The sequence below is a fragment of the Electrophorus electricus genome, chromosome 4, assembly GCF_041902795.1.
Source record: "Electrophorus electricus isolate QZ-2024a chromosome 4, ASM4190279v1, whole genome shotgun sequence".
In the NCBI taxonomy this organism is placed as follows: domain Eukaryota; kingdom Metazoa; phylum Chordata; class Actinopteri; order Gymnotiformes; family Gymnotidae; genus Electrophorus; species Electrophorus electricus.
Genome location: NC_137500.1, coordinates 35,823,976 through 35,845,631, shown reverse-complemented (window position 1 = coordinate 35,845,631; position 21,656 = coordinate 35,823,976). Strand labels below are relative to the sequence as shown.

Below are 21,656 nucleotides of genomic sequence, written 5' to 3'. Positions count from 1 at the left end.
CTGCAGGCACACCGGCCTGCCGTTGGCTGATGGCCTATGTGCCCGCAAAAGCCATGATGACACGTTTAACTGGAAATGAGCGGGATGGCTTGGAATGATGCGGGGCTCCTGTGGGACAGCGTGCGCCATTTCAAGGAACAGAGGCTTTGGCTCTCCGCTTGCGTTGGGTACATAATAAGTCTATATAACGTGTAATAAGAGAGGGATCTTTAGTCGTTGAGATGAGGGTCGTGATTTGCCTTTCTAGTGTTCGGTTCGGGAATGCTTCACCCTGTAATTCTGAGCCGATGCGGTTGCCTGCTACAGGCCTTAAGGCTCTGTAGCAGAGGATTCCGGTAGGAGCGACTAGCGTTGCCACACCGCAGGCCGTGCTAGCTCGGGAGCGGAGCTGGGCCGCACGCCGGGTGACGGAACATCTGTCCTGAGTTGTGGTATGCCACCAGTTCTCGGCACCGAGCCCTTAGGGCTTAAAGTGGCTAAAGTTACGGCTTCTCGGTTTCCATTCATTGTATGTCGCCAATAATCGGCTGTGTGTGTGTGTGTGTGTGTGTGTGTGTATAAAGCTGAGGAGGACACATAAAGGCTTTGTTTGCTGTAATCACAGAGGGGCACTCCGTCACTGCGGCCAGAGAAGAGCCTTGACGGAGTGCTCCCCCGAGACTCCTCTCACGGCCCCGTACGGGGGTCTCCGAGTGTCACCGGGGTCCAGCCTCACCTACGAACTTTTTGTATGTCCAAGGAGGAAGCGATGAGGGAAGCAGGAGACAGAAGGAGAGGAGAGAGACTTCCTGTCTGAGCAGCTGTACGTGTTCTCATCACTAACTGTTCAGGTTGTCACTTGTTCCGGTACCTATAGATGCGCTCCACCATCTGGTGCAGTCGATGTCTCCGCATGTCGTTTGTCATTAAGGAGTGTCCCTCCCTACAGGAGCAGATACCTGCTATGCAGATTAGACCCCGCCTATCTCCGACTTGCCTCAAGTCCAAACGACTGTTTGATTGACTGCTTATTATGATGCGCCTGTCCTGTCTGAAGAGTGGAGCGCAGAGCTGGGAGTTATGGGTGCTGTAGTCCGTGTGCGAGGGGCTTTGAACATACAGTGGTGAAGTACAAAAGAAAGACACAACCCCCCCCCCCACGCTCTTTTGACGTGTCCTGTATAAACGCACAAACATTGCAGCATGCGCTGATAAACTGATAAGCCGTCAGAGCTAGGTGGGCCATATTCTCGATTGCTCCCCCCCCCCATAGAACAGGGTCAGGATGACACTTTCAGCATGTATATGACACTTGCTTTCTCTCTGAAATGTGTCTAGTGCCAGAAGCAAATTATGACATTTTACAATCACAGCGACTCTGGGGTTAGCGACATTTCCTTTCCGGTTGACGATATGCTACTAGGTGTGTGTGTGTGTGTGTGTGTGTGTGTGTGTGTGTGTGTGTGTGTGTGTGTGTGTGTGTATGTGTAAGCAAAATGCATGTCCTTTGATGCTAATACGCAGCTTCTTCCTGAGTTTCTGTCTGCTGTATGTTTGTACAGAGGTGGAGGGAGTGAATGCTACAGTACACAGTGATAAGGCAGGCATCGATGACCCCCACCCAGCCAGTCTTAGCTTTCAGCTTATTCCCAGTCTCCTGCTCCTGGAATGTGGCTGTCCCACCACCAGTTAGCAGCGCAGGGCCTAATGACCAGAGCTTGTGGTGCTGAAACAGTCCTTATCCGTGTCTCCGGCTCCTGCGACATTCGTGATGTTGCAGGTCACATGCAGACTCTAGGCTGTTTGTATGTGGTATGGTTGGTCTCTTCCCCCCCCCCCGCCGAACAAACCCAAGTGCAGCACAGCCTCACACTCGCTCATTATCGGCCCGTTTCCCTAGCGACCAAAGATTGTGTTTTCACCGCACACATGGAATAATGGACATTTCCCCCGGTTCTGTCTCTCTCCTGCTCTCTCCTGCTCTCTCTCACTCTGTCTCTTTCTTGTGCTCTCTTTTGCTCTCTCACCTGCTCTCTGTCTCTCTCTCTCTCTCTCTCTCTCTCTCTCTCGCCCTCTCTCTCTCTCTCTCTCTCTCTCGCTCTCTTTCTTGCTCTCTCTGTCTCACGCTTTCTCCTGCTCTCTCGCTCTCTCTTACTCTGGCCTATTTTTTCCCTCTCATTTTGAAAGTGGATTTTTCTAAACAGATGTACAGGTCATTTTAGGAACATTACAGGGAGAAAATGGAAAAAAAAGGGAGAGAAAACAGCAGTAGGAAATCCAGTGGGGCTCGGTTGGCATGGGGCCTCTATAATGGAGAATGGATTATGGTTCTAAATGACCCCAGCACTCACAGAATAGGACGCCTTTCAGAAAGGGAGCATGAAAAGGTTGCGCTATTCTCCGGTAAAATAGCGCACTTTTATGTTCAAATAGAATGACCTCTCGTGTGCTCGCTCTCTCTCTCTCTCTCTCTCTCTCTCTCTCTCTCTCCCCCCCCATGACCCCCTCTCCCTTTATCTCCCCTTTTCTCTCTCTCACACTCTCTCCTCCTCCCTCCCTCTCTCAGAAAGGGGAACCATCCCAGGCCGCCCTGCGCGAGGAAGGCAAGGAGCAGCTGACGCTGGAGGTTCCCCTGAACGACTCCGGTTCAGCGGGGCTGGGCGTCAGCCTGAAGGGCAACAAGTCTCGCGAGACCGGGGAGGACCTGGGCATCTTCATCAAGTCCATCATCCACGGAGGAGCCGCATACAAGGTACGGCAGCCAGGCCTCTGTGACGCAGTCATGCACTAGCAGCTATTCATCAGTCACCTTAATGAGGAGATATGAACTCCGAGTACTCAGGGGTTAACCACGGCTCCCGGGCTGATTGGTGGAGCCCGTGCGGAGATCGGATGACCCTTCTCAACTGCAGCCGGCGCGTTCCCTCGACCCCTGACCCCGACGACCCTTTGTTTGACCTTGTTGGGCAGACGGAGGAGCTGTCAGCAGGGTGCCGAGTGGAGTCGGGTCGCCAGCGAGGGCAGGCTGCAGATAGACAGGCCCCGGGCTGCAGCTCTGCATTGAGAGGGCTCTGTCCCACACCTCCATCACACACTTCCTCTCTTTCATCATTCTGTCCATCCCCATTCAGCCAAGAGGCCATGTGGCATGGGTGATTTATTGGCTAATGCCTCAGACTCGGTCACCACTGTAGTCATCTATGAAAGTGCCTTGTGTGGACTTTAACTATCATTTTTATACTTACTGAGGCACATGTTGTTAACGTTATGTCTCTGCCTCTTTTGTGTGTCATGGTAGATATTTATCAAGCACTTAACAAAATGGCACAGATCAAGGACACATTTTCACAGATCTAATTCTGCTCATTAGAATGCAAAAAAACCTGTTTTCCCTGAACATCCTTCCTATGGAGTAAATAAACGCTGCTCTCTGAGGGGTTTCCATATGTGCAGTCAGTCATGGGGAAACATGGCATCTCCTCCCATCGACCTTACTGCTGAGTCCAAGTGGGGAGAGAATTTAAAAATATCCCCAGTTCTCTTAGAGGAGGCTTATTCGTGTGCGCGGGAGTTTGACATTGTGTGCGTGCATGCCTGTGTTTATGGGTTGATGTGAAGGCTTGTGTCCATGTACTGCGTGTCAAGGAGGCTCTCACCGGGTCTTATCAGGCCCGCAGTCGGGACAGGGCTTCCTTGGTGAGAGTGTTGCAGCAGCACACACTCTTAATGACTTTAAATGCACTCTTTCACTCCCAGGGCAGCCAGTGTAGCAAAGGGGCTGTTGCAGAGCGGTGAGGGAACAGGGTGTTGTGTGTGTGTGTGTGTGTGTGTGTGTGTGTGTGTGTGTGTGTGCGCGTGTGTTTCACCACAGCAGTGCACAGTGGGCTAAAAGGCCTGTTGTTTCCCGCGTAGCCCCTGATGACACAGTGTGGTAATTACAGAGCAGCACTAGCGCTCGCTCCGTCGCATTAACGCTAATTAAAAACTCTCTGCGCTCATGCTAATTAGCTGGAAGTGGACCGAGTATGTGGGTGGGACATGCCAGGAGAGTAGAGCGGCCGAGACGCAGACCCGATTCCCGGCTCGCTCACACTCGACTCCCAAGGAACCACGAAGCGGGAGAGACATGGCAGGCCTGCCGCGGCGGTTAGTACACTGAGAGAAGATACTTCCCCCCTCACAGCCATGAGGGGAACCAAACGGGCCCGGTTCTGGTCCCAGCCAGCGTTTTTGCGTTACCGGGTGTCGTTAATTATCGTAATCAACCAATAAAGTGACATTGGAGCTGGTCTTGAGGTTTGCAGTCCAGTGCTCCTGCCAAACAGCTCTACTGTGATTGATTAGTTGGCTCAAATGTGTTCGTCTCCGGTTTCCCAAAAAAAACCCATTTACCTTTCCCCCTTTGGTTTTAGTAGTTATGGCTCTGTTTTAGGGCTGTTTTTATATGAATCATTAACACTATATGACTGTACTGGGCCTATATTTATATGAATCATTAACACATTATGGCTGAACTAGGCCTATATTTATATAAATCATTAACACTATATGACTGTACTAGGACTATATCTGAATCATTAACACTATATGACTGTACTTTTACATGCTAAGTGCGATCGCATAATCACACAGTAAAGTAGTGGTGTGTGTGTGTGTGCGCGCGCGCATGTTTGTGTGTGGGTGGGTGGGTGTGTGCACACGCAGCTGGCTGTTCTGATGGCCTGCTGTGTCTTGCTGTGCTTAAGTGTTCACACAGGGCTGTTTGACTGCTGTCGACACCCTGAGGGCGTTGCACAACTGTCAGACTCTCTGACTCGGACAAATCCCAGAGCTACCAGCCAAATCACACTCACTCTGTTCAGATAGGCAGCCCTTTTCCTTACGGCTCTTCAGAGGAAAAACGGCGAGAGGGAGAAACAGTATAGGAGTGTTTTAAAGAGACAAAAATGAGAATCATAAGATAAAGAGCAAGATGGAAATTGGGAAGGTGCAAGTGGCATGGATGTCTGTTTTCAGCATTGTGGCAACTCACCTGTTGGCGATTGCCTTATCCGCTCGGCCGCGGAGAGCTGAATCGGAGAGTTTTCCGACCCCACCGGTATGTTCCGCAGCACGCATGTAGGGACCGGAAGCTGCTCTGCCGGGAGGCTCAGACCTGGAGCTGTCCTCTCGCTCTCTGGTCCCATCTCTCCCAGCTCCAGTCAGGCAGCCAGACGGAGCACCGCTGGCTACACCTCATTTAGCCATGACATCTCCATCAGGCCACGCAGTTAAAGAGCTGGGTCAAGGGTCAGAGAGCAAGGCATGTATGCATGTCGTGTGTGCGTGTGTGTGCGTTCACAAGCGTTTGAAAGCTTAATTAGAACATACATCATACCGCTTTTCAATGCTATTGCCTGTGCAGGCAGCTTTGGTTGACTTCCTCTCCAGCTGGTTCAGGTGGATGGGGTTCCGTACACACACATGAGTTATGCTGCACTGTCATCCAGTCGGAGCTGTAAGTGCTAAAGATGTTTGTATCACCCATTCTCCTCTACTTCTCTCTCTCTCCCCCCCCCCCCCACACACACACACACTCTTCCCCTGTCACCAGATAAGCGAGCCCGATCAGAGGGACTCTGGTGTGAAAACTAATTAATATCACTCGTAATGAACTTTATGGCTTTCTCTCCTCGTGTGTAATTTGCGTGTTCTATAACTTGCTTCTAGCCTGACATAGAGAAGGGAGGCCGTGCTCCTCGATGGTAGGCGGCGTGCCGGAACGAGGGCTGTGGATCTCAACGGGGCGTACGTTCTTATCTGTGCAGGATGGGCGCTTGCGTGCCAACGACCAGCTGATCGCGGTGAATGGCGAGTCGCTCCTGGGGAGGTCCAACCATGAGGCCATGGAGACCCTGCGCCGGTCCATGTCCATGGAGGGGAACGTGAGAGGGATGATCCAGCTGGTGGTGCTCCGGGCCCTGCTGCCGTGTGGTCAGGTAGGCCACACCCACCCGCCTCGCAGGTGCCGAGCATACTCATGAGTCTCTGCCCGGCGTGAGAAGGTTCTCCATGGCAGAGGTCAGTGCTGCGCCTCCTGGGTAAGTGATAGTGCCGCACCCGTGCCGCTCTGCTTCCGCCACGTGCCGGTTTTCCACCGGAGCGGCACGCTCAAAGACTGGAAGGCAACGGAGGAGCACTAGAAGTGTGAGTCTGTGGAATTAGAAATGAGGAGTGGCGAAGACAGTGTGCACCCCACACCATTCTGCTAACACACGCGCGCGCACGTGCACACACACTCCTAACCTCGCTCTTTTTCTCCCCAGCCTGATCCTAGGTGCTGATCTCTGTGTGCTGTTGCTGTTTCGCCCACACATGAATACTAAGCAGCAGTAGCTGTTGAGTTGTTAGAGGAGCAGTTTAACACTCCCGCCCCCACGTAAACCTGTCTCACTCCTGCCCCAATGTAAACCTGTCTCACTTCCGCCTCGCTCTGATGGCACAGCGGGATGTGAACCTGTCTCACTCCCACCCTGATGGCACAGCGGGATGTGAACCTGTCTCACTCCTGCTCAGTTTGCACTGTGAGATGTGAACCTGTCTCACTGTCACTCTGTTGACAGATGCAAACTTGCCTCACTCTCAGAAGCTCCCACATTCCCATGAAAGCAGCACTTCAGAGTGACCCAGCAAAAGTGCTAAATGAACAGCCACAGCACTGGCTTAACTCATACAGTGCCCACACATGTGGAGCACTTCCTTAAAGGCCATTTATTGGATTAATTAATGATAAATTGATGATTTGACTTGTTATTAATTAATTAAGTTTGGTACGAATAAGTAGATAGGGTATAACAAATTCCACAGTGATTAAAAGAAATCAGTTAATATTTAATTTATTTCATGTTAAGAATTTAGTTGAATGGTGTTTTGAGCGCTTTATTAACTATGTGTGCTCCTACACGTAAGGTCCATATAGTTAATGACAGGATGATGAAACAAGTTGTAATTGCACACAGCAGCCCCGTCATTACACACACCTATCCTGGAAGTGCACAGTTACAGACTGTGGCCCATCTGTTGGCAGGCACTAATCAACAGATCAGCTTTTTGTTGCCAGGCCTCCTCTACCCCGCTCATTAACGGCTCGTTTCTGACCACAGGGCCTCTGCTGGCTGGATATTGGCTCTATAGCAAAGCGTTTCTGAACACAACATTACCCTTGACATACTAGTGGCATAGTGGCGGTAGTCCAGCACCCGCAAACATCAAAACACAAGCAAGTCTGGAGTCCGAAATGGTGGTGTAGGTGCTTGCGTGTCAATGTTCATAATTTTGTGGTCTACTAGAATAGATTTACATGCTTCAGTGTTCCAAAAACACATCATTTTTCTCATACGGTACATCCCTTTTCACCCTCTGTCTGAAACTCCTGAGCTACTGTGTCTATAACCCCCCACCACCACCAACAGATGTGCGCAGTCTCCTCTGATTGGTCACTCACTCTGGTCAACTGCCCCCAAGTTCCTTCCCCGTCTTGCAGACAAACCCTTCTCTCCTATCCAGCTGTGAACGCTGGTGTGTTTGAAATGTTAGAGATCATTAACGGTGTCTGGTGGTCTCCAGGACATGCACTTCTCTGCAGGTGGGCAGAAGCTTATGGCAGGTTGTGAGCATAACATTACAGCTTGTAATCATAAATCTGCCTCCACACTTGAACACATCTAGTGATCAAAACAACAACAAAAAAAACCCCAGCACCTTATTTCCAGTTTTTCCCATCACCATATTTCCACCCAATGGCAAAACCACTATAATGCAGTAAGATTACTTGTGAAGATAGCTGAGAAACCTGCAGCCAACAACTCCACACTCTTGGTGCTTAGAAGGCGTGATTCTGAATCTTCTGTTGGACCACACAAAGCTGGAACTTCCCCAACTGTCCTTCAGCGTGTTTTTTGAAGCCGTTCTCCATTAAATGCCAGGCGCACAGCAACGTAATGGGGGGAGTGGAGGGGAGAGAGGAGGGTAATGGGGGGAGGAGGGGAGAGGAGAGGGACGGGAGAGAGGAGGCTAGTGGGGGGAGAGAGTTTACGGGCAGAGAGGAGGTGAGAGTGGAGGGTAGTGGGGGGAGGAGGAGAGAGGAGGCTAGTGGGGGGAGAGAGGAGGGGAGAGTGAGGGAAAAGGAGTTTCAACCACTGACGTCTTTTGGGGTTCTACCTTTGGCACAGAGTACATAGGAAACTTCCTCTCCCAGCGAAGAACACTGGTATCTTCTCAACGTGGTTACAAAACTGAACAGACTCTTCTCAGTATTTGCTGTGTGTCATGCGAGGGCAAAATGTTCTAAGATTGCATCATCTTGTAACACAGAAAATGGTTGGAATTCCAACGAGGTGTTTCAGGCAGCCAAGAGATAACAAAGAAAATGGTTGGAATTCCAACGAGGTGTTGGCTCTCAGAGAAGTGGTTTCTTCGGAGAGAGTCTCTCACACTGGCTTTGTACTTTTTTTGGAACAAAAATCTCTATATATAAAACACTGAATGAAAAGGAAAAACTGGAAAGGCGTAACAGGTGGTCAGATTGAGTATGGCAGCATGGCAGCACACTGTGTAAGAGTGTCATGAAGTTATTGGTGAGTGCATATTGTTTGTAAGAAAGAAGAGAGAGAAAGAAATCAGGAACCTTGGCCGTAGGCCGCAGATTCTCCCCGAAGCCCACAGAGAAGTGACAAAAGGTCTGTGGGCCCGAGCCTCTGCACCCATCCGTTCTCAGCCCATCGGTTCTGCTGAGATGGTGGGGAAGTTCACCTCCAGCAGAGCACCCAGGCCCTGCTCGCCATCCTCGCATCTGGGTTAGAGAGCGTCCATATGTCCGACCCAGCACCCTGCCCTGAAACACACACACACAAACACACACACACACACACACACACACACACTCACAAACACACACACACACACACACACACACACACACACACTCACTCACTCTCTCTCTCTCTCTCTCTCTCTCTCACTCACTCACTCACTCACTCACACTCTCTCTCTCTCTCTCTCTCTCTCTCTCTCTCTCTCTCTCTCTCTCTCAGACCTCATCGTAGTCTCTGCCCCTAAGCCCCCCCAACCGCTCCAAAATGGCTTGCAATTAGACCGGACAAAGGAACAGCCCCCGCAGCCAACGGATTGATGGTTTCTGCAAGAGTCTGTGTGTGCGTGTGCATACTTGTGTGTGTATCCACATGCACAGGAGGGGGCAGGCTGCAAGGGATGGGCATGCCATGCGGCGTTGGGATTGCTCTCCTGAAATAAAGATTCACGCTCATTATGTTTTATGGGCTGTGGCGGGCCCGCCACGGCCGCCAATGGAGTGTAGCAGGGCGGGAGGGGCGCCGACGAGACGCGATTGACCCCCCGTGCGCGCAGCGGCTGGAAGACGGATGCGCTGGCCAAGGGCCGCGCGGTGCAGGGGAGCACCCGCAAGCGAGGGCTAGCTTCTGACAATGGCGGAAAACGCCACACTGGGTTGCCTCTTCCAGAGCAGTAGTTCTTGGAATTAATCATGCGTTAGTGATTAAAACAGTCCGAAAGACTGGCATGATTGTTAATTTACTTCCCCTTCTGTGTGTGTCTTTTTTTTTTTTTTTTCATGTATTTTTGCTAATTAATTCAGAATAAGCAAATTATGGAAGGATGGAGAGGTTACCTTCTGCCTTAGTTAAAACACATCTCTGGGTTTTTTTTTTTGCATTCTCCAGAGTGCTTACAATCCTCCAGCTGTTTAGCCTAAAACTGCTCGGTGTCCATTCATACTTCACTAATTATAAGAGCTTTCCCCAAGACATCAAAGAGCAGTGCCTTCCTCACAGTTTCAAAATACACAACCTCCCCCCCCAAAAAAAAAAATCCACAGTGGTAAAAATGAAAGCAATAGTTCGAGTAAGAAAGAAAAGGGTCAAAGAAGAGAACTGGAGTGATTGAATTCCTGAATGTGAAAGTTCCTGTCTCATCTCTCCTCTTCTCCGCCGCTTTCGGCCTAAATGCCATTATGCAGCAGCCAGATCTAATCACGGCCTTTTCAGCAGCGCTCCGCAGCAGCTTTCTAAATACCTCTCTGATAATCTCGTTACGCTGCAGGCATTGGTAATGAGCAGCAAACCAAGAGGCCGGAGGAGCCGCTGGCCCGAGCCCCCCCTCCCCGCTCGGCCCGGGCCCGGGGCACGGCGGCCCGGCTCCCCGGCGGGGAGGGGGGTAGGTGTGGGGGTCCGGGAGGCCTTTGTTAGGCGCCGCCGGTTGAAGCCACTCCGCTGGTCTTTGTCGTGCTGATGAAGATAGAAGTGTAGATTTGTTGAGGCTGCGCTGACTGCAGGGTGCTGGAGCAGAGCGGCACGCACGCACGCGCACACACACACACACACACACACACACACACACACACACACACACACACAGAGGCTCTGGGAAAGTTGTGGAGAGTTGTGCTCATCCTGTCACTGCAGTAAGTGAAGCCGTGGCCACTTGTTCAACTCCGTTCTCAGCCATACAAAGAGGTGCGGAGATGAGCCGTTTTCCCTCTTTCTCATCTGCACCGATCCTGCTTTCTGCTGACATTCTCATTAGAATGATTTCCAGTCTCTCTCATCATCATCAGCGGAACTTAACACCGATTTGACGAGTGCCCTAATTCCCGTCACCAGTCTCGGCACCTTGGCTCTGGCGTCCTGTCCTGGAGTCTCGCATGTCTCATCACGGCCGTTGGAGCCTGCTGTCCCCAGCATGGCCTGTTTTCCTCACCTGCCCCCGTTTGGCTGGTTTTGCTCCACGTTGTCAGGCCGATTTGACGCGCACTTGGCTGTTCGACGCTCTCCTCCCCAACACCCAATCACGGCCCCGATGCTCCTGCTTTTCTGGACTCACATCCTCTTTAGAAAATTGCAAGCTCTTTGCTCCTGTATCTTTTCTGTAAGAATGAAAAGGAAGCAAATGGGAAAGTTGGCTCAGGCATCCTCATTGATCCCCGGGTGTAATCTCATTTCAGCATCGGCACTGTCCCCCGCGACCCCCCCCCCCCCCCCCCAAGGGCCTGACCGTTGGACGGACTTCCCATAGCTTTGCCTGTTGCGCTTAGACCCGCCCTCCCGCACGGCTCAACCAGTCATCGCCGGCCTCTGCTTTCCTCCCCGCCCCTCGCATGCAGGAACACCTATGGGAGCCCACCAGAGAATTACGGACAAGTTTTACGAAACACGCAGCCACTCTGGATTCAGGATTTGGCCTGCAACTTTTTGGCTCTAGGGATGTGTGGGCATTTTTTTATTTTTAATTTTTTATTATTGCTTTGCACTTTTGACCTTCATCCAAGCAAATGTTTAGCTATTTCCCTCTGGAAATATGAGTCCTGCCTGGCCTGCAGCCGCGCTTTGCCGGTACAACAGCAGATTACAGGGTGCTCAGGGCAGAAGGAATGAATCATTAGTCCATCTCCTTCTTTTATTCAAACAAAGCGCCTGCTCTGGCCAGACGTTCAGCGAGGGACCGTCCGAGCAGTGCACGAGGGGCCGCGGCTTACCTGACGCGTCCAGACGCGCGTGCACTCCTCGTTTAAGTGTGAGGTTCACACGTGAGTGTTAGAAGACACGTCTGATGAGCGCCACTGCGTCGGCCTTGCCAGCATTTTAAATCTGCCAATCGTATTAACATATTTCACCATGTGTATGGACCCCAGGGCAGGATAATGAAATGACTTTCCATTCTCTCTCTCTCTCTCTCTCTCTCTCTCTCTCTCTCTCTCTCTCTCTCTCTGGCTCCCCCCCATCCCTCTCTCATCCCTCTCTCATCCAGAGATAGGAATGGGATATTGGTGGAATCAGCGCAGACCTCTCTGCTGCTGACTGTGGCATTAATCAACAGACTTAAGGGCTCTTTTATGAGTTGAACCTGAAACCTCTCTGTCCTTGTTCGATGGTTGGGGTCTTGGCCTGGGCACCACATTACCCTTGGCAGGAACAAGCAGCCTTGCATTTCCGCTCTGTCCGCGATATTACATTCATGATGAATGCTAATGTAGTTTTATGCTGTTACAGTTGAACAGTTTGAAACTCTTTAGTTCCCTCAGGTCTCAAATTTGCTCGTTCTTTCTCTATAATTCACAAACGTGATCAATACCGTGACCGTGTGTTTCTCGCTCTGTCTTCCAGGAACACCCTGACACGCGGAAAATTCTCAATCGATCCTTTGACAGCTGCGTAAGGCAAGCTGGTTTCAGCCCAGCAGACAATGCTCTGCAGCCGCCCCTGGTTGAGAACAGCACCTGTGAGTGCTGTGTGGGTGAGTGACGTCTTCTGTGCCCCATGCAGTGCAAAACATTGAAGGACTCCATCCTAGTTTCATCAAAATTCACACAAACGTTTTTGTTTTAACACAGTTTTTGAAGCTTTTCTGTGGTTAAACTATTATTCTTAATATAATACAAATTATAATATATAATACATAATATATAATTATTATTAATATAATAATAACAATTTATAATAATAGTCCTTAATATTGATTAATAATGCTTAATATTCTTAGTATTTACTCTCTAAGTCATTTTATAATTGACTATTTTGACACTGAGTCATCAGTCATCACATGCCACTGTGGGCCCCGTTGGTTTAACTGTGTGTAAGATGCTAACATGTGTGTGTTTGTGTCCCTCGGTGCTATTGGAAACGTTAGTGTGTCGTTTTTGGCCGGGTGTCACGCATGCTAGTACTCTCAAGACTCCCTTATTGCTGCTGTGCCACTTGCTTCACTCAGGGGTGTGTGTGTGTGTGTGTGTGTGTGTGTGTGTGTGTGTGTGTGTGTGTGTGTGTGTGTGTGTATTAAGGGCTGTATACTTTTCCTCACATCTCCTTTAGGTTTCCCCAGTTCTGCCCCAGTCCCGCTGTATTCCACAGCCATACCCACCGACGTTTACACCTGTGTTTTACCCCTGTTGATTTCACATTTCATAAAAGATGTGATCTTGTACATATTTTAAATATTCTCCCTCTTGTCCTCTCTGCCTACATGCCAGCTGGGACTTACCTCAAGGTATGTCCTCCTCGAGACTAAATCACGAAACATCATCTTTTTTTTACGTTTGTGCTGTGTTCTGGCTCTGCTGCTCACCTCGGGATCGTTATGCTAATGTTTGGAGTTTTATCTGGGCCACGTTGGCGCGCACGCCGCAGTAACGTGGTCTAGTTAACACGAACAACAAACAAACAATTTGAAATGCAGAATCCTGCCTTCCAGAGCGGCGCCAGAATTGCGGTCTGTTGTTCTTTCCTCCCCCATGCCTCAGCCATTTGGGCCGTGGAAGTGTGTGCAGACACTTGCGGCGCGAGCTCTAGAGGAAAGCTAACGACTGCTTGCATGTTTATGCATGGATGTGTTCTCATTTGAAGTCCCGATTCCTCCGGAGAGCTGTGTGTAATTCCGCGCCAGTGTGTACCAGCGGGCAGGCAGCTGTGGAGAGCCCTGAGGAGTGGGCACGCACAGGGTCTGTTTTGAACTCTGGGAGGGCCCCCGCTTAGCCGTCGCTGCCCCCTCGCCGTGGGCACATGCGCCGAGTAGACGACCGTATTTTAAGATGCTCGTGTGTCGCGCAGCATGTCCATCGTCAGCAAAGTTGAAATGGAAAGTGAGTTTTCATGACCGTTTTTCCGTGCCCGGACACACAGATTAAAGTTGATCCGGTCTGTATGAGGGCTGTAGTTTACTGGGCCTCACATTAAGTGTATGCATAAACCTACACCCAGCTGGTCTGCACCCTCGGTGCTGACCTGTTGACCGGTTGACCTGTCCTGGACCCAGAGGTTGTTTGTTTTTAGCAGTTGGTGTGGTCACACGAAGGGGGAAAAGCCACTTTGAAGTGACTCTGAGTAGACCATGACACGGTCATTGTCCCTTTTTTGTTTTATATTTGAAGCATTAAATACAGGTGCATTCTATAATGTTGCGAATTTGATTTTAATGTCCAGATGTTTTTTGTTTATCCTTTAATATTCAGCCTTTCATAGCAGATACGGTGTGGAAATTTGGCGCACGCGCAGCTCACCCAACATAGCCTCGACGTACACGTGGATGGTCCTGACCCGGGTGCTCTCCACAGCAGAAGTGTAACCAGCTCTTTAGAAGAAACACAGCATTATGTAGCGCGATGTTCTTGGATAAGGATCCGCTCCGCTGTGCTGTGGTGTGGTGAGCAGTAGTTTAGGATTAATAACACTGCTTCAACTCAAAGAGCCACCAATCCATCATCTTCAGAGCAAATGTCTTACTTCTCCCCTGCTGTTGCACACTTTGGCTGATAAATAACTCCACCCGCGCGCGCGTGGCGGTGTGTGTCAGGAATGCACAGTAGTTTCAAGAGCCATTTTGTTTCGCTCACCTCGACTCCGGTCCGTCTTTGGTGGGAAGTGTGCGTTTGCGTGGGCGTGTGCACAGAGCTGATGAATCTACCCCTGGCTCCCAAACAGATGAGAAAAACGCACTAATACTAATAAACAGTCACTGGCCAGCTGGATGGTGACGGATGATGACTGGCCTGCTACACGGAGCTGCCTGATCTATCGGCTTGGCAGGCTGTTCCTGCACCGGCGTGCCCAAACATAGGCTGTCCATCACACCCAGGCGCCGAGCAGCCTGCTTCCAGCCACCATCCAGCCTGAGCACGGCGCTCATCTTACACGCCGCTGATAACGTTGGCCACTTCGCTTTAGCGCCCTCGTTCCTGCCCTCATGAACGCGTGCATCATTTCGTTTGTTAAGAAAGGTCCGTTAGGGTCGTCGCGTTCCAGCGTGCCCTCATTAGACATCAGGCCACCCTGGGAAAAGGTAACACTTATATCACTGACCCCAAGCCAAAGGCCTTCAACATCTGTGGCTAAGCACTCTGCAATGTCCCAGCGTCCAATTTATTTGGATTTCACTCGGACTGTGCTGAGTGGAAAAAAAATAAAATTCATGCATGTGGACTGGCACACACACACACACACACACACACACACACACACACACACAGAGCAGAATTTGTTCACTGCTGTGTCTTTGTTTCGGGCTCTGGTGTGTAGTTCCTCCCTGTTGCTGGCTAGAGTGGAACAATTGGCTAATGACTTTTGAGCAAATGTGACTCTGGCTGAGCAAACTGTCTCTATCTTAACTGGGTTACTCTCCACCCCCCCCTCATTTTCTTATTTATTACTCTGCCATAGTTGCCACTGCCGCTATACAGACTTGCTAAACACAGCATATATCAGACCCCCACACACATGCACGCTTGTCCCAGCTTAACTAAGCTTAGCGTGCTTGCCATTACGAGTGAATGATCATTAGGCGTGTGGGCAGCATGTGGGCGGCGTTTGCAACAACGCTGGCCCTGGTAATGGGCTCTGGCTTCCTGCCCGGCTCCGTTGCCCGCCGCTCTCCCAGGGCACGCACCTTTCACCCCAGCCCCTCTGACCCCACTGGCCCTCACTTCAATTAGGCTGCATAATAGCCCACACAGCTTACAGAATGGCACTAATGACGGGCGCTCGCTCTCTCTCTCTCTCCCTCCCTCTCTCTGTGGTGTGCCCCGTCCTTTACCAGTGTCAAATGGGGGTTATGGCAAAGATGAGCCTTTGAGTCCCTCTAGGCAGAACGGAGACACACACGTTGCTTTGAAGCTTCACAACCCTCAGAGGTAACGGTTTTCTGACATTTTAGTTCTGTGTGCACGCCATATGTTACTGCACCAAACAATAACTATTAATGAAAAATTCATTTAGAAAATTACTGGCAATGTGGCGTCTAGCTGTGTGTGTGTGTGTGTGTGTGTGTGTGTGTGTGTGTGTGTGTGTGTGTGTGTGTGTGTGTGTGTGTGTGTTTTTGTGTGTGTCAATGTCTGCTTGTGTGTATGTACATCTTTATATATCTCCGTGGGGACCAGATGCTGTTTGAAATAGTAAACGAGCCAAACGATGTATTTTTGGTTACTGAGGTTATAGTTGGGGTTGTGTGTAGGTGTAACATTAATTAGCTACAGTAATCATGTCTATGGAAGGTCCCTACAGGGATAGTAAACAAGACTGTGCGTGTGCATGTGGCCGGGTGTGAATAAGCGTGTGTGTGCGTGCATTAGAAGTGAACACAGAATTTACCAACACAGAAACGTCTTCCAGCTATTGTGCCACTTCTGCTTTGATTGATTTTCTTAGTAAAGTCTGAGTCACCTTCTCGTGTTGTGAAGACGGGACTTGTGTTGGGCTCTGCTCGGACGGCTCCTTCACATGTACGACTAAATCTGGAATGTGGTGTGTCCATGTGTTTGCCCGTGTCAGTGTGGAGCGGGAGCAGAGCCCTCGCTCCGCTGAAAGCCCTCGGCCCGGAGGAGGCTCCCAGGGGCCGACCCAGTCGCATCACGTCAAGCCCTCCAAGAGTATGGACCTGGGTAAGACACCTCAGCCCCCCACCCCTGGCAGCACCACACCAGTGTAGCATGAACCTAGCGCCATGTGTGTGCTACCACGTATGTACCTCTTCAGGGCAGCAAACAAAAAAAAGAGAAGCGTTGTGAACTGTAGGCACCCAGGCTGTGCCGGGCATCACGACGGATCTGTGCTGTCAGCGTCCGGTCAGCTCTGCTCCTGCTACATACGCGTGTCTAGCCGTTCCCGCGCACGCACAGCCGCATGAAACGTCCCGCACTTCGCGTCTGTCTGTCTGTCTGTCTTATCCATTTATGAAAGAGAATAAGAATCTGACAGCACTCAGGCAGCTCCCGTAATCTCTTTTTGATATGAAATGGGCAGTGACTGCACTAAGTGCATGTTAGGAAACAGATCAATGCTCATCCTCTCCGTAATGCGATTAATCTGTGTTCCGCGTTTCACATCGCGCCCCAAAAATCAAATAACAGGGCCTCTTTCCTGGATGCCTGGCCCGCAGATGCAAACCAAATCTGTGTCACATGATGGCGTTTTAACAAATACTTGTGAATGTATTAGGGCCCTTAATTTAATAGGGGTGTGCTGGTTTGGCTCTCTGGTGACCGTGGCGACCGTCGCTATGGAGGGCGGCACAATGGGCAGGCGAATCAGTCCTGCATTCCAATTTTGCACTGCGTTTTAAAAAAAGAAGAAAAAAACCCACTATAATTTGATTCAGTGTGCAGGTATGAAATTGGATGTCTTTGATACGGGCGCTATGATATTAATAATACATAACCCATTAAAAAAAAAAAACCGCAATGTTTGAATTGTGTTTTCAGTGCGATTTTTAGGGGGGAACGAGTCGCTCTAACCCAAGCTCTGAGCAGTCTGCCTCAGGTCCTCTCTCTGGGGTTGCAGCCCTGTGTGCGTGCAAGCATGAGCCTGGGTTGGAAACCTGTGGAGGAGATGCAAGTTCACCCCATGCATAATGGCTGTGTTTCCCTTTACCTCCTGTCCTGTCTGTGCTTGGCAAGCCTTCTGTAAAGAAGTGGCATCTGTACCTTTTTTCGTTACGTAGTCTCGCGTTCAAACGGGCTTCATGAGAGAAGATCCGAGTCTATAAGGTAAACATTAGCACACAAGAACACCACGCGGTGTCTGAGCAGCGAGGCGGCGGCGTATACAGCGGCAGTGTGATGTGTGGTTTGCTAGGACCTCCCGTCACGCGGTGGAGCCAGCACGCCGTTTCCGGTGGTCATCCTTATCTGCCGCATTTCCGATATGCTGCGATTTCAGATTTTCAGCGTGAAAAATTTGGGTCCAAGTGGACGCTCTGTCTGCGTGCCCTCAGCGGTGGGGTAGTGAGTAAGGGCTGCTTCTTTCCGGACTGATCCGTGACGTGGCACCATGGAATACCGACTTACTGTTACTGGTGGTGCTGTTTAATAGTTTTCTAAGCGCAGGCTTAACCAGCTATCACTTAGAAATTAGAGAGAGCCTGCTAGAAAGAAAGCAAGCTTTTTATGGCCTTTAAATACACGCAACAGTATTGTTTGGCCAGTGGTTACGCCCACGCCCGCAGCCTCAGGTGTCTGTCGGCACCAGCAATGGACTGATAGGCAGTCGGTGTACTGCAGTCCTTTACCGAGGACATCCGCCCCGGCTCGATGCTGACCCGCCACCCACCTGATGGACTTGGGGGGGGGGGGGGGGACAATAAAGGCTAGAGAACCATGTGACAGGTGCTGTAGGGGCAGATGAGTTGAGGGAAAGGTAGAGAGAGAGAGAGCCTTTCAGGCCAATGCTTCAGAGGTGAGATGAGGGAGGGAGAGAGGGATAGAGAGAGAGAGAGAGAGAGAGGGGCGCTGCCAGGCCAGGAGGAAGAGGCAGAAATGAAACGTCATCTGCTGCGAGTCATTTTCTGTCCAGATTTGATAGGTGTGATGGCTCTAAAAATTGAATGCGCACCATGAAAATTGAAGACTGTAGCACATTTCAGATATTAGCTAAGGATGACCCTATTAGCTCTCCTTTACCCGGTTGCACGCTGCACGAGGAATATTTCACTTGGTTAAAACACTGGATGCAGCAGAATTTCAATTACACTTCATTAGTTTTTTCCACGTGTGGTGATGCGATGTTCCAGTAGGAGCATTGCTACGCGCACCACTGATTGGATTTCTTTGCTTATTGCTTTCTCTCTGTCCTCTCTGTCTTTCTGTGTCCCTCTGTATCTCTCTCTCTTTCTCCTAATGCTCTTCTCCTCTCTGCCTCACACCCTTTCTCTCTTTCTCTCTCTCCCTCTATCTCTCTGGGTTTGTCATCCCTGAGCTATCCCTCACCTCATCTTGGCTTTCACCTGAGTGACAGCAGGTTCCGTCCAGTGCCAGCATCTACGGACTAGCACGCCGAGTCCCGATCAGCTACGGCGGCACGGCAGGTTTCATGAAAGACAGCAATGCGCAGCCGGGACTTTGCTCTTTAATGACGATGCGTGCCGCTCTGTTATTGGACATCTGTGTCGGGTTACTAAAGTGCGGTCGAGGGTTCAGCACGTGGGCTAGCACCTTATCAAGGAGCCCCTTGGTTGCTTACATATCTGTGCGATGTACCTTTTTCACGTCCACTTTTCTTGAATTCCTTTGATCAGAAGCCGCCCTAAATGGCAGACTTTCATCTGCGTGCGGAGAGGTCGGGGGGGGGTCAAAGGCCAGACTGGGCTGCTCTCCGGACTGTTTCTTCTCGGCTCCAGGGTTGAAGCACGGGCGGTCGATGAGAGCCTGCCGTTTTCAGGAAGTTAATGCCTGCATTATTCATTGACCTATTTTTGTATTGTTTCCTCTTGTCTCTGCGGAATATGCGCAGAATTAGATTTAGGAATGCTGGAAAACAGCAGTACCTAGATTCTGTTTAAAGAAAAGTGCCAGTCCAAATGGAATAACATGATAGCGTTGCCCACAGAGCATGGTTTCTAAAGTTCAGCCAGTTTACATATGAACATTCTGTGTGTGTGTGTGTGTGTGTGCGTGCATGAATAGAAATCCTTGAATATGTACATTTATAGTGTTATCCACTTTTTTAGTCAAGTTGCGTTTCCAGTGCTTTTTTAACCTCCCATCTGATTGGCCAGTGCTCCACGTGTGGTACCGTGGCAAGGACCAACCCTTGAAATGTGCTGGCAGCCCAGTAGTGCATTGTTTCATCCCCCACGCTGCCGCAGCCCTGGACGTACAAGTTTATCCATGCGATGTGCTGGCAGAAGGGCAGAGACCCATGCGGGGCTGCATCCAGACCAGCTCACTGCCATGCTGGCAAGTGCCACTCCGCCTCTCTGCTCCCCCTGGTTGGGGGGGAAGTTAACCTCATGAAAGATGAAAATGTGTTATTTCAAAGAGATTGCTGGGTAATGAAAATCAATTTTTTAAATTTATTTATTTATTTTTGCTGCTGTGATCTCCATGGCAGCTGCTCCTCCCCCGTTTAAATCCCACGGATTAGCCTATCCACCACCGCTGCCCGGGTTTAACTCCGGGTGTTTGTTGGAGGGCCCAGTGGCCCCTAGCCAGCCGGCCGGCTCAGCCACTTCCCAGCCCCTCTGTGTTTATCCTTAAATAACACGAGGTAACACCGGGCAAGTGGGCGATAGCTAATGAAAACCACAAGAACACTCCAGCTCAGGGGAGCCTCTCTCCTCTTTAGCCTCTTTAGCGAGGGTGCTGTGTTTCTGGCGGGAGTTTCACACTACGACTCCTTCGCTGACCGTGTCTGCTGGCTGATTTATTTTCCATTTCTTGCCATGGCTAAACGAGGTGAGCGTTAGCGCCTGCCGGCGCCGCACGGAGCGGCGCGAGGGCTCCACTGCTCCCGACCCCAGCCTCCTAACGAACGCTGAGCCCTGCTCCTCGGCTTCCGCCGCGTCCACCGCTGGCTGACTGAGAGTTCAGATGCTGGAAAATTGCCGAAGGGGCACAGGGAGGGCTTTTGGCGGGGGGGTGTGTGTGGCAGGGATTTATCAGAGACATTTGTTACCGTGTCACCCCAAATAATAGCACGTTGGCTCTGTAAAGATGGAGAGATCTCAACACGGTGGCACTTAGAATGTCGTTTTTCCCATGTGTGCAATTTTTAAGCCTCCTCACGGCAAACCAAACATCCCTCCCATCCGGAAAGAAAAGCAGACAGCCAGCACTGATCTATCAAGATGTGAGGAGACCGCACACACGTGGCTAACGCGCCCCTCTTCATCTGAGCGGAGGCGTGAGGAGATTGACCGCACACACGTGGCTAACGCGTCCCTCTTTATCTGAGCTCTGAGCTGAGACATGAGGAGACTGACCGCGCACACGTGGCTAACACGCCCCCCTTTAGCTGAGCTGAGACGTTAGGAGACCGACGGCATACACGTGGCTAACACGACCCACTCCAGCGTGTCTGCACTGATCAGTAGGCTCACAGCTGGCCATGTGTGTGTCATTAGAGGTCGTTAAAATGTAACCTGAGTGTAAAATGTAACCCCCCCCCCCCACCATATCTCTCTCTCTCTTTCGCTCTCTCTCTCTCTCCTTTTTCTAAGTTGCGGATGAAAGCAACATGGGAGCCTTAGCAGGGCAAAGGTCAGGTAAGGAATGCACACGCACGGGCACCCACTTAAGCGCACTCAGTCACGCACACACACAGCTGGGTCTCGGCAGCGTCCTAATGCCTCGCGGACGGAGGGCTTCCGTGCGTGTTGACGCTGACGGATGAGGCCCAGCACAGCAGATCAGAGCGGCCTGGAGAGACCGCCCCCCCCCCGAGCAGGGTCGCAACAACAGCCCCGCCCCTCCCCACTGCCCTTGCACCTCTGGAGCTCTCGCCCCCCGCCTGCAATGCCTCGCTGCGTGCACACGGCCCACCGGGCGAGGAGGGACACACGTAAAACAGCGGCAAGTCTTTATAGTCTGGGCAGCAGCCGTGACTGCCTTAACATCTCTGAATGCCCAGTGGACCAATACTGCGCCCGGGACTCGTAAGGTCTGATGGTTAGCTGTGTGTGTGTGTGTGTGTGTGAGACGTTTACATCCAGTGTTCTTTCTTGGTGTCGTCTTCATCAGCTCACCGTGTGTGTGTGTGTGGCGTGTGTGGCCCTCGAGCTGATGGAACAGGCTTTCGCCAGATGCTTCCTCCCCTCTCCTCGTTCCTCCATCTCTTTCCATCCCTCCTTCCCTCTCTTCCTCCGCAGGATGGAATGCACCTCAGGGCCAGGTGCCATTACAGTTA

The 21,656-nt window shown here is 50.9% G+C and overlaps 1 protein-coding gene across 13 annotated transcripts in view; it reads left to right on the top strand.

The window, feature by feature from the left end:
• pard3bb (par-3 family cell polarity regulator beta b) overlaps window positions 1–21,656 on the top strand; it is a 166,413-nt gene that overhangs the window by 78,397 nt on the left and 66,360 nt on the right. For 7 of the 13 annotated variants that reach the window (XM_035523516.2, XM_035523515.2, XM_081713525.1 and 4 more), the window contains 6 exons: window positions 2,546–2,731; window positions 5,787–5,957; window positions 12,156–12,285; window positions 15,577–15,670; window positions 16,308–16,417; window positions 20,971–21,015. In XM_035523516.2, the coding sequence (XP_035379409.1) occupies window positions 2,546–2,731; window positions 5,787–5,957; window positions 12,156–12,285; window positions 15,577–15,670; window positions 16,308–16,417; window positions 20,971–21,015 (736 nt within the window). The remainder of the gene's footprint in view (window positions 1–2,545; window positions 2,732–5,786; window positions 5,958–12,155; window positions 12,286–15,576; window positions 15,671–16,307; window positions 16,418–20,970; window positions 21,016–21,656) is intronic. The other 6 variants (XM_027025787.3, XM_027025786.3, XM_035523518.2 and 3 more) reach the window with 3 other exon arrangements.